The sequence below is a fragment of the Colius striatus genome, chromosome 8 (genome assembly GCF_028858725.1).
Source record: "Colius striatus isolate bColStr4 chromosome 8, bColStr4.1.hap1, whole genome shotgun sequence".
NCBI classification, from domain to species: Eukaryota; Metazoa; Chordata; class Aves; order Coliiformes; family Coliidae; genus Colius; species Colius striatus.
Window position 1 is genome coordinate 25,524,695 of NC_084766.1, and position 12,641 is coordinate 25,537,335.

General features: G+C 57.7%; 1 protein-coding gene across 1 annotated transcript in view; it reads left to right on the top strand.

The window, feature by feature from the left end:
• The window catches only part of TRIM8 (tripartite motif containing 8), a 29,644-nt gene that overhangs the window by 13,001 nt on the left and 4,002 nt on the right, over positions 1-12,641 (top strand). Inside the window, exon 3 of the mRNA XM_062001625.1 lies at positions 12,032-12,127. Within this exon, the coding sequence (XP_061857609.1) occupies positions 12,032-12,127 (96 nt within the window). The remainder of the gene's footprint in view (positions 1-12,031; positions 12,128-12,641) is intronic.

Consider the following 12,641-nt stretch of genomic DNA (forward strand, 5'->3'; position numbering starts at 1 on the left):
CACCCCTTCCCCACCAGGAAGCCTGGCCTTTGTGTGAAGTGATGCCTCCTGACATCAGCGATTTCCTCTGCAGCAGGGAGGGTGAGCGGGCAAGGAGAGGGGTGCCACGCTCCCCAAGGGCTGCCCACGGTCCTGGCCTTGCTGGAGCACGGGGTGGCTGTGCTCCGGAGGAGGCTGTGTGCTCGGCTGGGGTGCTGTGGGGAGGCCGTTGGCCCCAGGCTGGTGGCTCACAGATCTTTCCCTCTGTATGTTACTCTGCCTGAAAGCACCAGGCCAGTGCGTTGCTTCTTGCTGCTTGCCACTCTGGTTGCCCCGCTGACATCTTTATTTGACCTCTCTGGGGATGCAGTGTTGGGCTCTATATAGCTGGAGCTCGGGCAGTGCCAACTGCAGGGTCTTGCTCCAGGGTCAGTGGCCCAGTGGCACAGAGCAGAAGCGGAGGAGCTCACTGCAAGGCAGGAGCAGGACTGACATCTCCTGCAGCCCAGGGCTGCACCCGAGCTCTGGGAGCGTCTTGTTGACACGATGCTTCTTTGAGGGCAGGGAGCAGCCCGGCTGTGAGTGGGTTTGTGGGGTGTGGGCCCTTGGCTGCTCCCTGGAAAGGGGCAAATGCAACACATGGGAATTGGCCAAGTGCCTGCCAAGGAGAAGTCGCAGCTGGCGCCTGGCCAGGAGCTTGGGGCCTCGCATCTCTTTAATTCGAGGCGTGTTTACTAGTGGATAGCGTTTTGCAGCTGCCTGGCTGGAAACTACAGGTCCCAGCATGCTCCCTCGCGTGTCACCCGGCTGCCGAGCCGCGGCCGCAGCGCGCTGCCTCCGGCTCTCCGTGCTCGCCGCCTGGGCTCTGCTGCCTGCTGCCTTACCCTGCCGCTGCCTGCTTGCCCAGGTTGGCCTTTTTACGTCACCAGGCTCGGGAAGGGATCCGGCCCTATTCTTACTTGTTTGCAACGTAAATATTTTGGTGCCTGAGTACGTTGCTGGGAGCTGGGTGTCACGTTGAGGAGCGTGATTCATTCATGCTGTTGCTGGTCAGAGCACAATGAGGCAGCCTTGGGACCGGTCCCAAAGATTTCCTGTGATCACGGCTGGGGGAGAATTTGGGACGTCAACGTTTGACTAAGTCAGAGCCCTCTTTGTGTGATTCCCTCAGGCCAGCAGTGCTGTGCCGTGCCCAGCGTGTTGACTTGCCGCCCCCAAAATGCGGTGAGTGCGGGTGGCTCGTGTTTGCGGAGGGAAGGAGAGTGAGGCTGAGCTCCGGCTCTTGCCTTCCCCAGCTGCTGCTGTGCAGGAAAAGGTGCAGGGTGTAGGGCTTTGTGCCTGATCCCAGCCAGCCAGACAAATAAAGGTCCAAAGCGATGCAAGTTCCAGAGCTGCTGCACGTCAAGTATCAGAGGAGGCCCTGGCAGTTCCTGCCGTGGGGCCAGCGCTGCACAAGCGTCTCTGTGTGTTCTAGAGGGACAAGGGAATGACTTGAGGCAGGGCACTGGGCAGATGGGCAGGAGCACTGGAAGATGCCTCTCCATCCCTTGCTTCCACCGCCGATGCTGTGGCTACCAGAAGGGAGCTTTGCACCCGCAGTTTGGTGAGCAGCGCAGGAGGAGAGGCAGCGCTGCACCCTCCCCCCGGGTCGCTTCCTCCCCACACGGCCGAGGGAGAGCCAGGTGTGGGCTGTGCAGAGCCCAGATTCGTTCTGGCATCCCTCGTTAGACGGTGTTTGTTCATGCTGCATTTTTCTTTTTGCTGGCTTGTTTGGACACGCACTGGTACATTCACGGTGCTCAGGCAGTAACGTGAGTCTCTTTCCCATTAGGAAAGGGGCCAGGATTTTGGGGGGGGGGGGCTGGGAGGGTGGCTCAAGCAGTAGTTTCTGAGATATTTCCTTCTGCCGCCACACCCTGCGTGAAAGAGCAATATCCGTGGCTTCAGCTGCTATCGCAAGGCTCCGAACGTCTCTCTTTTAATAGAGATTGGTATCATTTTGCATTTTAAAGTAAAAACACGCTGCAAGCTGCAGACAGCTGTCGGTTGGCAGCTTTGTTTGAACATCTGGTATTGCTGGGCTGCTGTTCAGCGCGGTCTAACTATGGGATTCATAAAGATTATAATCCGGGCTTTCAGATTCTCAACAGCCGCCTCGCAAAAAGAGACCCAACCAAAACAGGGGAGAGAGAAAACTCAGTGGGGATGTGGCTCAGGGGTCTTGGGCTTTCAGCAGGTCATGGTCGTGGTCAGGCTCCTCTTGGGTGCAGAGTGGCTGACGGGCTCGTTGTATATCACAGCCTCGACTGCCCTCAGGTGCTGACAGGCTGCTTTCAGCCTGCAGAACACTGGGCATTTGGGAGTTGTAGAAGTGCAAACTCCTCTTTTTTCCTTCTTCTTTTTTTTTTTTTCTGTCCTTTTCCCCCTTTCTCTTTATTTTCTCCAGCTTTTGTGCCCAATCCAGTGGAGTCTCATACTCCTCTGGGTGGTGTCTGGCGCTGGCGAGCTGAAGCAGCAGATTCTGCTGTGGCTTTCGGTAGATGTTTCTAACAGTTGCCTGCAGCAGCAGGACTTGGTTTCTTTTTCTTTAAGTGAATGGAGGAGCCAGGGCTCAGAGTAAACACCTCGGCACGTCAAAACCTCCTTCCCAAGAGGGTCTGAGTCTTCTTCTATTGAAGGGTTCAGATAGCCACCTCTGTAAGCTCCATCCATCCCTCTGCAAGTCAGGCACTTTCATTGGCACCTTTGAGAATTAAGCAACCTCTAAACCCCTAACAGGTTTTATAAATCTTGTTAGTTGATCTGCATTTTTGCAAAGCTCTTTGAATCCAGCCTATTGGCGCATAAGTCACCTTGACTTTCCTCAAGGCTTTGACTCCCAACTCACTTTCAGGCTCCATTTGTCAGTTGGAGGTGCACAAAAAAGGTCCCCTCTTATCTTTATTAGGGAAAAAAAAAAGAAGAAAAAGCTGCCTGGAGAAATCTAGCTGTACTGTAGTTGGTGCAAGCCAGTAATAGAGGTGCATATAAACCTGTTCTGCCCTTGTTTGTGTTGATTTAACTTACCAGTACAAATTAAAATAGCCTTGAGCGGTTGGAAGTTTAACTAGAGCAGTTGGGAGGGAAACAAAAACAAAAAAGCACGGCCTCTAAATCAAAGCAGAGTTTTCTCTCTAGTGCTGCCTGAGCCTGGAGAGGAACTGTGTGCCTCCTGCACAGGCAGACCCCTCGTCTCTGGCTCACCAAAGGAGATGCTGATGGGGCACGTGGCTGTAGGTCGTTGCCTTTGCGCTTTTCGGTGGTCTCGTGCAGATGCTCTACACCTCGGTGGTATCCGAGTTCCCCAAAAAAACCTTCTTGTCATCCAGATCCTGGAGCTGAGCTCCCTCCGGAGCAGAAATTGGAAATTAGGGTGGTAGGGAGATGAAGGGGCTGTTGTTCAGAGCTCATGTCTGCCTGTGGCAGGGCTGAGCCGTGGTGGAGCAGAGGTCTTTGGGCAGGGGAGAGGCAGCTCAGTCTGCAATGAGAGGAAGGGCGGAAGAGGCTGGCTGTGTTTCACCCCTGCAGGGAGAAAGCTCTGAGATCACACAGGCCAGCTGGATCTTGAATCCAAGATGTTTATTTGGAAGAGGGAGTGAGGGTTTCTCAATTTTGCAGGGGCTGCAGATGGGGGTAGGTTTGCTGCCAAGTGATGGGAGTGGGTCTTTGCGGGATGGCTGCTTTTGAAGACAAGGCATCCTGCCAGCCCCAGTTTGGGGATGACTGGCCAGGACCCCGAGCTTGCAGTACATTGGGTAGATGTGGGGATTCAGCAAAGCTAGGCGAGGCTGAGACAACGGCAGATCGAGGCAGGATCGGGGTGCTGACAAAGCCTGTTTATGTTTTTGTGGGGGTTGTGGAAGGAGCGACTCACAGGTGATATGTCAGAGCAACAGTGCTTGTGCGAGGAGCAGGGGTTTGTGATTCGACTGAGTTTCAGCACTGAACTGGAGCTGGCAGAGCGCTCATGAGAGATGGTTCAGGGAGATGATCCAGCCGAAAAGAGACTGCTGGTTTTTCACTGGCTTAATTTTTCAGTCAGATCTGTGGTCCGGAATGGGCAGATGTATGAAAGCAGAGACAGAAGAGGGAGAAAAGGAGGTTAGAGCCTCTGTAACGTGAATGTAAATGGACTGAAACGTTCAAGAAACCACAAGCACAATGCCAAAGGTGGAAAGGGAAGGACTTCTTACACGACCTCTCAGGCTCCAAAAACCTGTGAGATCTGGTGAATCCCAGCGGGTGTAGCTGCAGGGCGCAGGCTGTTTTCTGGCGTGGCGGGGAGGAAGTGCCAGGCGATGTTGGTCATTGGGGCCAGATGTGTTCCACGTGTCGGTGTCAGTCCGAGGTCCCAAGTGGCTGGAAAAGGTTGCTCAAGGCTTTTGGGTCGGGACGTCTGAAACCTCTGAGGTGTCACAAAGCCCTGCGCTTCCCCGCAGTGCCCCAGCAGTGCCCCGGTGTCGCTGCTCCAGAGCTGCTTGCTCAAAGGCCATTAGGTGCTGAGTCGTTCTGGGCAGGGTGGGACTGTGCCAGGGCCTGCAGCCGGAGCCCCGGGCTGGAGATGGCTCAGCAGCAGGGGAAATTTTGGCACTGATTCATTAGCAAACCCATACTAGGACATTTTCATCCTAAAATTGAAAGGGCAAAGGGAGGAAAGTGCTCCTCCCTCTCATCTCTGATGGTGGAGGGGATGCGGACCTTGTCCTTCGTAAACACAGAGCTGGGCCCTGTGACTCCTCCTGGCTCTCCCTACGCCCAGGCAAAGGCAGCCTGGGCTGTCCTCCCTCCCAAAGCTGGCTAGGGAGGGCTGCTGGCCGGTGGCCGTGGCCAGGCCTGGGTGGGGATCTCCTCTCCCTCCCTTCCCAGCAGAGAGAAAGAAGATTTCTTGAGCTCCTCTGTGCCCCAAGGGCCTGGTCACGCCTGCAGCTGCAGCCCTCGCAGCTCTCAGAGCGGGTCTCTCCCTCTCGCACTGCCCAGAAGCATCTGCTCCGTCCATGCTGTGGGGACACAGCACCTTTTTGGCAGCCGAATGCTTTCTGTCCTGGCAGACGCAGGGCAGGAGGTGGCTGTGCTATACGAGGACACATGCATCACCAGGGCTCATCTTGGTCCCATGGAGCCAGTGGCATCAGTTGGGACTCTCCTGGCTGCACACTGGGCGTGTAAACCAGCTCCTCTGTCCCCTTATTAATCTTCCTGGTGTATTTCCAGCTCCTTTCTTCCTCTCCTCCCCACACAGTGAGTCTTGAGCCCCAAGGCTGGCAGAGGCCCCACTTTCACTGCCTCTGGCTGTGTTTTGGACAGGGGCAGCTTGTTCAACACTGGCCCGTGATCAGCACAGCCTCGCTCTTGCCCTCTTAACACGCTGTAAAAGTGGCTTTTGTCCTTGGGACACCTCTGTTTTGGGGGATACACCACCCATGCTGGGCACTCCGTATCCAGAGGCTCCTGTCTCCAAGACTTAAGGGGCTGCTGGCCCAGAGGGGATGTTTCTGCAGCTGCCGGCCTCATCTCCCTGCTCCTTAATCTCCCTTAGCCCTCTTTTTCCCTCGAAGCACATCTTTGTCCCTACTCAGAGGACGATGACAGAAATGTCAGCTGGGCTGTGGCTTGAAGTGGGGGTCTGAAAACCACGGGTAGAAATCCTTCCCCCATTCGTGCGAGAGGCACAGCCACAAGTAACCCCGGCAGCAGCAGGGAGCAAGGAGGGGCACAGAGAGCCCGGGGCGACAAATTAACATACTCAAGGTCCTTCTGAAGGTCATTTTCTGCTGGAGAATAGGTCCCCGTTTCCTGGCCTCCAGAAATCCCACTGCTGGCCCCACGCGACACAATGCCCTTTTTTCCCCATGCTAAGGAGTTCTTCCTTTCCTTTCTGCTGGGTGTAAACAAGGGGCAGAGCTGTCGTGGGCTGTGGGCAGCGGCACACCCCCGCAGCCATCGGGCTCTGCTGGCCCCAGGCCGTGCCCAGGAGCGCCGTGGGCCGTGCCTGCCGGCCTGGGCAGCTGCTGCCCAGCTGGCACATTGAGCTACAACTCAATGTGCCAGCCCTGTGCTGGGGTGGGGACCAGAGGTGGGACGCAGGGCTTTGCCTGGTGAGTTTTCCTCCTAACCATGCTGGGGAAGGCTGGAAGACCAGGCAGCGTCTGGCAGTGAGCTGGGGATGGGCAGGAGGCATCGCCACTCTCTTGTGAGAGCCACCCTGCATCCTGTTCCCTCAAGCCAATGCTGAATGTCTGGCTTCCAGCCCTTTTCTACAGAGCACCCAGTCTCCTTTTGCTCAGGGGCTCCCTTGATAACTGGGAAAGGGGTCTCTGATGCCCACACACTGTGTGTCCCTGCTCCCATCCCTTCCTAGCAAGGGCAACTATAAATATCCTGGAGGCTGTTCCCATCCCCTTCTTCCTTCCCTTGCCCAGGGATAAACCAGCCCAGTCTCTGCACAGGGAGCACCATGAGAAAAGGCAAACCCCAGAGCAGCATGTGTGCGCTTCAGGCTGGCCAGGGAAGGTAAGGCCTCCTGCTCTGGCCAGAGACCTCCCCCTCTGCCTGCTGCTTACTGTAAATGTGTGCAAGATGAAACCCCAACCAGAAAACATTTCCTTCCTGTCCCCGTAAGCAGATCAGGCTCCTGCGAGTGCTGTGGAGGCTGTGGGGAGGTTGAAAGAGCTGCTTTTGCCTGGGTCTGGTCAGCAGGAGTCCATGGTGGGATAAGAGGGATGCTGCATGGGGTTTGGGCTGTGAGGACTGGTTCCCTTGGGCTGTGGTGGTGCGGGATCTTGTGGTTTGAGGTCTAGATTTTGGGGGGGCACTGGGTTTCTGTGCCCCAGAGCTGCATGGCATCAAGGTGCTGGTGTGTTGGCAGGCAGGGGGATTCTTTCAGGAGGGATGAGAATAGCTTGTTGCGTGGGCTGTTGTCGGAAAACCATCCAGCTGACGGCGGAGGGGGCTGGAGAGCAGGAAGCCTGCGAGTGGGAGGCGAAAGGTTGCGCTCGCCTCCTCGGGCCAGGGCTTTCGCTGCATTAAAATTCAGTCACTGTGACTTCAGGCCCGTCTCCAGCAACGTGCCGGGACGTGGGTCTCAATGGGGGCCCTTGATCTCAGTTCCTGGGCTGAGCTGCAGGTGTCTGGAGCCATTCCCGCAACAGGCATCTGCCCTTTGCAGCTTCCTCGCTCTGGTTCCACCTTCCTCCTCCTCCTCCTTGCCCTTCCTCCCCCTCGTGCTCCGAGCTGCTCCCTCCGTTCTGGCTTTCCGGTGGCTGCAGACAATGTCCTCATTCACTCTGCGGCTGGGATTTGGCGGCGAGGGGAAGGCCCGGGCGGAGGAGAAGGAAGGAGGGAGGCAGAGGAGCGAGCGGGCCCGGCCTGGCTAAAGGCGCTCTGTGGAGCAGTCTGGCTCGCCGCTCAGCCCGCTTTCCTATGGGAAGGAGGGCTGTGTGCTCTTGGGATTTGTCCACCTGCCCTGGCTTCAGCCCGGTTCGTTGGGAATTAGCATAGTGCGAGCGTCGCATGGGGACGTGGCTGCTCATGCCAGGGGAACGTCCCCGAAGGATGTGCAGCGCTTATTAGACACCAGAGAAGCTACATGGGCTTCATTTCCGCCACAAACACAGTAAGGCTTTTCACTGCCCCCACTTTTGTTTAAAGCCAGAGCTGCTTGGCAGGCCTTGGGGCACCTCTCTGGGTCTGGTGAAGCTGCCAGGCTCCTTCCTGACCCCGCTGGGAGTCGGGCAGGGGCTGGCGAGCACTGGAGCCCTCAGGGAAGGGGTGCTGTGGGCACTGTCCTGCCAGCTCCCCACGGGAGGCACCCTGGACCTGGCCATCCTTGGAGCAGGAGAAACTTTGGGGCATGTCCTGAGGTTTTACTGTCTCGGTGGCAGCCCCAGGGCTGTGGGGGCACAAGGGGAGTGCTGGGCTCCAAGTAGGGCAGGGGCATAATCCACCGTTAATGTGGGCTCAGCAGCGACCGCAACCTTAGCCCTGTCCTTTGGTGAGAGTGGTGAGACCAGCATAGGACAAGCCAGGGAGACATCTTGCCTGCAGATTTGTGGCTGCTGGAAGGTCTCAGGTGCTGTGAGCTCCTTCCTGCACATGGGTGCCCTGCTTTGCAGAGGGGCTTGGCTGCCCAGTCCTGCTGGTCTCGTGTGTAATGCAGCTGCTGCTCTCAGGTGAGGAGCCCAGATGCCCTGTGCCATCTAGACTGTTTAGCTCTTCATCACCATCATTCTGTCTTGTGGCTGCAGGTGTTTTGACTTGCAGAGGTTCTGCTCTGTTGGGGTACCCCCATCCCCCAGCCCTGTCCTCTGCCTGGGGAGATGAACGTGCCCCACAGCGGAGCAGCCACTGGGAGCTGGGGCCAGTGCAGAGCAGCCCCTGAGCAGGTTAGGAGGGCTGGGCCTGGAGGCACAGCAAGTGGGATGAGGGTAGCATGTGCTGGGCAGATAGTGATGGTCAGGAAGCCTGTGCCCAGCACAGCCCCACAGGGACCAGCTGTGTGTGTCCTCCATGGAACAAGACCAGGCAGCGCTGGCTTTGCTTCCTTCCCACAGACAGCCCTCTGAGTGCCATTTCCCTCCCAAAGCCACTTGAGTTGCCACGATTGCTCCCCAGGACGATTCACCTTGCTCCTGATCAGTGAGCCAGGCATAACCTCTGCTTCTTTCTTCTCCCACCCTGAGCCATCCAGCTCCTGCGTGGGGCAGATGCCCATGGTGTGTTTGCAGAGAGCCCTGCTAACCTCCGCTTGGGGCTCAGCGTTTCCCTCCACCACCCTTTCTTTTTTATCCCAAGGAGGGGAGAGCATTATTTGCACCTCCAACAGAGTAAACTCATGTCCAGCAACTAGCCCCATCTCGCTGAGGCCCGTAGGGTTGGGGTGGACCAGCCACTTACCTAAGTCACAGATTAACTTATGAATTGGTTAGATGAGTTGACCCTCAGCTGGGTGTTGGAAAACAGAGCATTTTTGGCAACTGCTTTGTAAAACTGCCTCAGAAAAGGCAAACTGGGACCAGAGAGCTGCGTGGAGCCCGGGAAGGGCGCCTGAGCGGAGGGAGCTGCAGTTCTCCCAGCATCAAGGTCATGCATGAAATATGAGAAATTACTCTGAGAAATTCTGATCCTGGAGGAGGAGTTCATGACTTCAGAAATACCAGATTTGGGAGGGGAAGGGATATATTTTCCTTTTCAAAATACCTAAGGAATTCAGGCCGAGTTACGGAGACAATGAGATTTCGCCCCTCGGTGCCAGAAGGGGTAGTTCCTACCCGAGCGTCTCGTTAAGAGTTGGGTTGCTGTGGGTGAAAAGCCCTCCCGTCCTGCTGCAATCCCAGGCATGTATGGTTTCTAAATTGCCCTAAAATCAGGAGAGTGGCTCAAATGTGAGATTTAAAGAAAACGCAGCATGTCCTCTACTCTCTCTGATTTCCATGGCTTTAGCTTAGATTTTGGTCACTTCTTCCAGCTGCTCGAGGCTATTGGATGAACTTATGCACATTAAAAGTTACTTCTAAATATATTTATGTATATCTTCGTGATTTCACACACTCCTGTGTTTCTTACAAAACACAAAGGTTGGCAGCTCTGCCACGGCAGCTGCAGGGCAGCGGGAAGGGGACGCTGGTACGTGCGTGTCCGGGGCTGTTCCTCCATCCCTCGGGGTCCCTCACCCCGATGGGGCTGGCAGGGTGGTCCCAGCCCACCCGGCGCCTGTCTGCAATGGCAAACTCTGCTTTCCCCTGGGAGGACATCCCAGCAGGGCAAGAGCAGGGGCTGCCTTGAGGTGGCTCTGCATCAGGTGCTGGATGCGTGGAGCAGGATGCAACGGGGGCTCGGCCTCTGTGCCCGGTGGGCTGTGGGCCCTGGGTCCCAACCCTCGTGTTTGCCTGGCCCTGCCCCAGGCAGTGCCAGAGGAGGTAGGCAAGAGACTCGGCTGCTCCCAGAGGCCACACCAGCCTTGGCCATCCTTCTGGTGGGCTGCTGCGGGGTGAGTCTGCCACTCAAGGTGGGGACATGAGTCTCTGCTGGCAGGGAGGGAGGCACAGGGAAGGGCTTGGTGCCAAGGGTCACTTTGTTTTGGCTATCCAGCTTGGAGAGCGAGAAACCCAGCCTGTGCTACAAGCCCTGCCGCAGCTCTTGGGCTCCATCAGCCTCCTGCAAGCAGGGATGTGGGAAGGCATCTCCTTCCCCAGGCAGGCAGCTTTCCCATCAGTCAGCTGCCGTTTCAGTGGGGAGACTCAGGGCTGTGGATGCCGGAGCGGGATCCAGCACCGGGCACGCTGCACTCCATGCAGGGCTCAAGCAGAGGGGTGTTGCAGACTAAGTCCCTGGTCCTTGGGAGCAAGTTGTGTAGACACGGACCTGCCTGTGCTGCTGCTCCTTGGCCCAGCTGCACAGAGCTGATGCCCACCAGCCCCACAGCTCTGCCTGGTACTGGGCCCAAAACCCGTGTGAGAAGCCACCAGCAGCCCCGTGCCCTGGCCTGGCTGGCAGCAAAGGACCTGGGACATGGTTCCTGCCTGCGGCCTTGGCTCTTTCTGAACAAATGGCATTGTACCCGCTCTCCAGAGCTGAGTTCTCACTGTGTTCCAACTGGGAGCGGGTTACAGCCTCCTGGTGCTGCAGCAACACAAATAACAACCCTTTTATGATGAAAAAAGGAGATTTTTTAATACACACATCGTATCTTTCTCCGTCTGGATGCTCCCACCTATTCGTCTCGTCTTACAAACGGCAGCAGCCATGCCCTTGGATGCTGGCAGGCCCCTGTTGTTCTGTACACACACAGCAGCAAATGCCCACCCGTGCCTGGGGGTCTGCGTGTGCACCCCGTGAGGTGCGGCCCGTGCGGGTGGGTGCACACACGTGGGCAGCGGGCACGCGTGCGGAGCGCGACTGCGGGTGGGAGGCCGGGCATTTTTAGCTCCTCGTCCTTATTATTAGTGGTAGGAGCCTGGTGGCAGTGAGGCTGGAGGTGCCCGAGACCTTAAGAAAAACAACAGGAGGGAGGAGAGGCTTCACATTCCTGCTCCCAAATTGAGTTAGAGGTGACAGCCTTTCCCTGCAATGCAATTAATCCTGGCAGCGCCTCTGCCGCCCTCCCCCTCCCGCCTCGTCCAGGAATTAATTACTTGATTATAAATCCCCGAGCGGCGGTTTATAATAGCAATAATCCCCCTCGAAATTCATCCTCGCTGCCGCTTTCCTCCCATCTCGCCCCCGTCGCCGCGAGTCTCCAGCACCGCGACTCTGCTGGGCCGGGGCCCTTCTCCCCACCCCCTGCCATGGAGGCTCTCCGCGGGCAGCTGGTGGGGGGTGACGTTTGGAGTTGATTTGGAGGGGTGTTTGGGAAGCCCTGCTCCTGCAGGCGGGGACGGAGCCCTCTCTCATGGGGAGCGGGTTCTGTCCTGGCTGCGGGGGCTGCAGGAGCTGGGCGCCCTGCTCAGAGCTGGGGAGCGGGGTTTGTGCTGCCCATGAGGCTGATGGCCCAGGCCCAGCCCCGAGGAGTGGCGCCGCGGCTGGCAGCGTGGCGGGGGAAGGGCCCTGTTCCTCCTCTCTCTGTCCCTGCCGATTACACTGATGCTGGCTCTGGGGCTTGTCACGGAGGCAGGGAAGGGAGAGAGGATTTGGCATGGCGTACGGGGGCGGCGACGTCTGCAGGAGCCTGCCAGCCATGGGTGATGGGCTCCCGAACCGTGGTGGGAGATGGGCCTCTCTGTGTCCCCCCAGGCTGTCCAGGGCTTGCCTCCCACCACACCCCAGCGACTGTGCTGCAGAAAGCCCCCCAAGGGGCTGCTCCCACCCAGGGGACCCAAATCGAGGTCCTCAGCCTATAAGGCAGCCCAGCACTGGCAGCCCCTCTGCCAGGGTTTTCCCACCTCTGCCAACCGCGTGTGGGCCTTCAGCTGGGCCGTGGCATGGTATGGCACAGGCTGGGACCCCCGTCCCTGCCAAGCACCAGAGCTCCTTGGGGCAGGCATTTCCTGACGGCTGCTCCTCTCTCCTGCCTCTGCAGAAGATGCTGATGAAGCAGCAGGACCGCCTGGAGGAGCGGGAGCAGGACATCGAGGAGCAGCTCTACAAGCTGGAATCGGACAAGCGGCTGGTGGAGGTAACGGGTGCCTCCTGTGGCAGGCAGCCCTGGGGTCTGGCACCCCCTGACACAACGGGGACAGGCTCCTGGGGTGGGAGGGAGGGCACGAGGGGAGGAGCAGCCAAACAGACCTGCTGTCTCCGTTCCAGTCTTGGGGGGGAATGAAGTGTGTTGGGGCTGCCCTGCAGTCTCGTGGGTCCTGGGGTGAGTTGGGAGGCGAGGAGCAAGACTGTCCTTTAATATCAGACGTCCCACCCTGCCCTGAGCACAGCACAGCCTTTCCTGGGCCAGCTGCTTCATCCCAAATGGGAGAGGAGGGTCTGAAGGTGAAAGATCCCCAAGAAAACCCCTGAAATACTGAGGAGATGGAAGAAATGCAAGTGGGACCAACTCATGGTCCTCAAAGCCCCTTGGGACTCCGAGAGCGTCGAGGGAAGGGCTATGGAGCACAACTTGTCCTCAGCCTGGGGTGGGATGGGTATGGACACGGGGATGAAGATCGGAGTGGGAATGGGGATGGGGATGGGGATGA